Genomic DNA, 3,798 nt, shown 5'->3' on the forward strand with positions numbered 1-3,798 from the left:
GTAAATTCGTCACGTCTACATAAGGAGTTTGTTAGGATATTATTTTTTAATTAATATGGGTGTGTAAGTCCCACGGGATCAAATTTTTTAATAGATTTACTAGAATTCGCCATGCTCACATGACGAGAAAGTTTAAAATATATTATTTTTTGTAATTAAAATAATATTTAATAATTATAAATCTATTTTTTAAATCATGGATTTCGTCATGTGATTAGTTCTGTTTGAACGAGTAGATTCTAACGGCCATAACAGGTAGTCCATTGGAACTCATCGTGTGGGTGTGATGAGTTCCACAAACTAGTCGTTTATGGTCATTGGATTTGGAACTATAAATAGGGATTTGAGGGTTAAAGGTTTGTATTGTGATTTGTTGAGAAGAAAAATAGTTGATTGAGAGAAAAAATTATTTTTTTAAGATTTTGCAATAAAATGTCTATCTGAGAATAAATACTATGTATTGACAATGTTCATATTTCATCTCTTGAATTGACTCCGTAAGATTTATTTCTTATATTTTTAAAAGTTTAAGTTATAATAATAATATTGTTGTTTTGAAAATTTTATTACTTGTTTGAATTTTAAATTGTAGGAAGAATATCGGGCTTTCGTCATCGAGAATGAAAAATGATGAGTCACATAAGCAAACTGTTATTTATCTACAACAATATGGATTGTATATTGTCACATTTCTTCATGGTTTTAGGGTAATGTCTGCACTGATTTTGGCGTTGTTAAACGTTGGAGACCCAAACTCATATATTTCATTTTCCTAGACTCCTAGTAAAACAACAATTACTTTGGAAGATGTAGTTTACTAACTCAATGTTTCGATAAATGGTGCGATATTGGTGAAGCATAACAATTACTGCCATTCTTCACTATAGCAATTCTAAAATGGGAGTTTATGGCCCAATTCCTGGGGCTCCCACAATTCAAATTGCTCCATCGGTCATGCAGGCGAGATCCATACGGTACTTTATTAATTACATCCTTTTTTGGAAGCTATAATATAATCTAAAAACATTTCGCTTATGAGTTTTTTTCCTTATCAGACGGAACCTGACAGCGAGTGAACCCCGACCTAATCCCCAAGGCTCCTACCACAATGGAATGATCACCCCAAGCCGCACCATCATGGTTGCAAACTCTGCTTCTTATATTAATGGAAAGCAGAGGTATGCTGTCAATGGTGTCTCATATGTTCCACCAGATACCCCATTAAAACTAGCAGATTACTTCAAGATTTCGGGAGTCTTCAACCTCGGAAGCATTCCTACCTGTCCTCCTTCAGGAAATAATGCCTACTTTCAGACTTCTGTCATGGCAGCCAACTTCCGAGAATATGTCGAAATCGTATTTCAAAACTGGGAGGACACCGTGCAGTCATGGCATATCGACGGTTATTCCTTCTTTGTTGTAGGGTAAACTTCTTTTTAATATTTGTTCTCTAGGTTCAAGTTTCTATGTAGGACCAAACGCGTTAAAAAATGTTGGATTAATCAGGATGGAAGGAGGCCAATGGACGCCCTCCAGTAGAAAAGTCTACAACTTGAGAGACACGGTATCCCGCTGCACTACTCAGGTATGCAAATGCAGTATAAAGATAGTTGTGTTTCCATGGTTGCATCAGCTGGAAGAAGCCTGTTTTGTTGATATGTTCGAGTGCAGGTGTATCCGAGGTCATGGACCGCCATCTATGTGGCTCTGGACAACGTGGGGATGTGGAATATAAGGTCCGAGAACTGGGCCAGACAATATTTAGGGCAGCAGTTTTACCTCAGGGTTTATTCGTCTGCAAATTCATGGAGAGATGAACTGCCGATCCCACGGAACGCTCTTCTGTGTGGCCGGGCCAGAGGGAGCCACACGAGGCCTTTTTAGGTTAGCAAAACAAGGAATCACAATGTCATGAAGGGGTGACATGCGATATGATGAACAAAAATTATGTTATTAACAGCGGGAGCTCAGCTTGAGCTTTTGAGTCAATTCTTTGTTTGCTTCGAGCATTTCCATGTTTCTGTGAGATCATTATCTAATTGTAGCACTCTCATATCAACTTTCAACTTTCAGATTCCCCAGTTCATTATTTTCCCGGAAAACATTAGAATTGTTGAATATTCTTCAATGATGCATTTATCCATTTCAACTCCATTGTTTCTTTCCCGCCCTTTTTTCTGTAATATGAAATAAGAGAAAGCGAAGACTTTTACGACTACATGTAAATTTTTGGTGACGGTAAAAGCACATGCTTGGTCCCTATACTAATAAAAAAGCAGGCTAAATTATTAATTTGTCACTCTATATTATACTTTAAGGTTGAAAATTTCACTATATTTTATTTTGATTGTTGCTTTGCTACTGTGCTTTGAAAATATGAGTAGATTTAGGCAATTTTATCAAAATAATACCCATTTCATATTTTCTATCTAATGGCACCCAAACTATATTATTCTTAAAATGTCAACCTTTTAAGTCAAAAAACGAAAGTGTGTCCAGAGGACGATTTTTGAAATGTGCAATGAAACATATTGGTTAAATGGTTTGCGCCAAGTTAATTTGGGTGTGTTGCAACTTGCAATAGTGGTGTTTTAAAAGGGAAAGGCCTCCTAAGATGATTACACGAATAAAAAAGACAGATTTGACATCAAATATTATAATCATCAACATGATGCGTTATTTGTAATAATTTAAAAAGAGAAACACGGACGAAGATGGTACAAAGGAGTTTGCTTTAGATGATGGGAACGAGTTGTTGAAATTATTGTTAAAATGGTTTTTAAGTTTGGCAATCAATTTTGAAAAAATGATTTTTAAAATTTGATAAATATTTTTTTGAAAATGGTTTTCAAAGTTTGGTAAATGTTTCCTTGAAAAATATTTTTCAAAGTTTGGTAGATGTTTTGAAAAATGATAATTGGATAATCACAATTAATCCCTAGGCTTTAGGATATTTACAAAATTAAGTCCTTAAGTTTTAACTATAAATACCCTAGCTCATTTAGCTTCAAAACCATCCCAAAAATCATTTCTTTCTCCCAATACTATAGAGCTTTCTTGTGAGTAGTGAGTGTTTTGTAAACACCTGTAAATTTTTTTTCTTAGTAAAAGATCTGCAGCAGTCCGGAGACGTAAGTAAATTGGCTGAACTTCGTTATCAATTTCGGGTATTATTTTTTCCGCTTTTATTTCGCATTCTCACTAATCTGGTTATAGGGAAATTACTCGTACTCGGTTTATTTCTCAATAACTGATATCAGAGCTTTTGGTTGTGAATTTTGTCAATTTTTTGTGAGGTTACTATTTATTACTATTCACGTGAATAGTGAATTCCGTGAATAGTAAAAATTTTGTCGGCGATATGAGTTTGTCGACGAAGGTGTTCTAATACACGGTGGTTCACAAGAATTGTCAGAAACGATCCAAACGAAACCAGATTCGAGTGGGAGCGATGGCTGTAGACGAAGGAAATGTGAAAATTTAAAAGTTCGATGGTGCGGACTTTGGCTTTTGGAAGATGCAAATCGAAGATTTTTTGTACCAGAAAAATCTATATCAACCTCTCTCAGGAAAGCAACCAGAGGGCATGAAGAATGAAGACTGAGCTCTTCTCGACATACAAACCCTCGGAGTTATCCGACTGACTTTATCTCGTAATGTTGCTTTCAACATAGCAAAGGAAAAGACCACGGCGGGTCTTATGGCGGCTCTCTCCAGTATGTAAGAGAAGCCATCAGCCTCAAACAAAGTGCACTTGATAAGGCGATTATTCAATTTGCGGATGACGGAATGGGCATC

The 3,798-nt window shown here is 35.8% G+C and overlaps 1 protein-coding gene across 1 annotated transcript; it reads left to right on the plus strand.

The window, feature by feature from the left end:
- The first annotated feature begins 897 nt into the window (after positions 1-897).
- On the plus strand, positions 898-1,921 carry LOC120175558 (L-ascorbate oxidase homolog). Its single transcript, XM_039182153.1, has 4 exons — positions 898-974; positions 1,056-1,424; positions 1,507-1,585; positions 1,672-1,921. The coding sequence occupies exons 1-4, from the start codon at positions 898-900 to the stop codon at positions 1,882-1,884; spliced, it is 738 nt and encodes a 245-aa protein (XP_039038084.1). The 3' UTR covers positions 1,885-1,921.
- Positions 1,922-3,798: the final 1,877 nt, after the last annotated feature.

The sequence above is a fragment of the Hibiscus syriacus genome, unplaced genomic scaffold, assembly GCF_006381635.1.
Source record: "Hibiscus syriacus cultivar Baekdansim isolate YM2019G1 unplaced genomic scaffold, ASM638163v2 tig00112206_pilon, whole genome shotgun sequence".
Lineage (NCBI taxonomy): Eukaryota > Viridiplantae > Streptophyta > Magnoliopsida > Malvales > Malvaceae > Hibiscus > Hibiscus syriacus.

What these genes read in the sequence shown, in the direction of transcription:
- LOC120175558 (XM_039182153.1), top strand. Translation starts at nt 898, where the DNA reads ATGGGAGTTTATGGCCCAATTCCTGGGGCTCCCACAATTCAAATTGCT. An exon ending in ATGCAGGCGAGATCCATACG is followed by an intron (nt 975 to 1,055) that starts GTACTTTATTAA and finishes TTTCCTTATCAG; the next exon opens with ACGGAACCTGACAGCGAGTG. An exon ending in TATTCCTTCTTTGTTGTAGG is followed by an intron (nt 1,425 to 1,506) that starts GTAAACTTCTTT and finishes TGGATTAATCAG; the next exon opens with GATGGAAGGAGGCCAATGGA.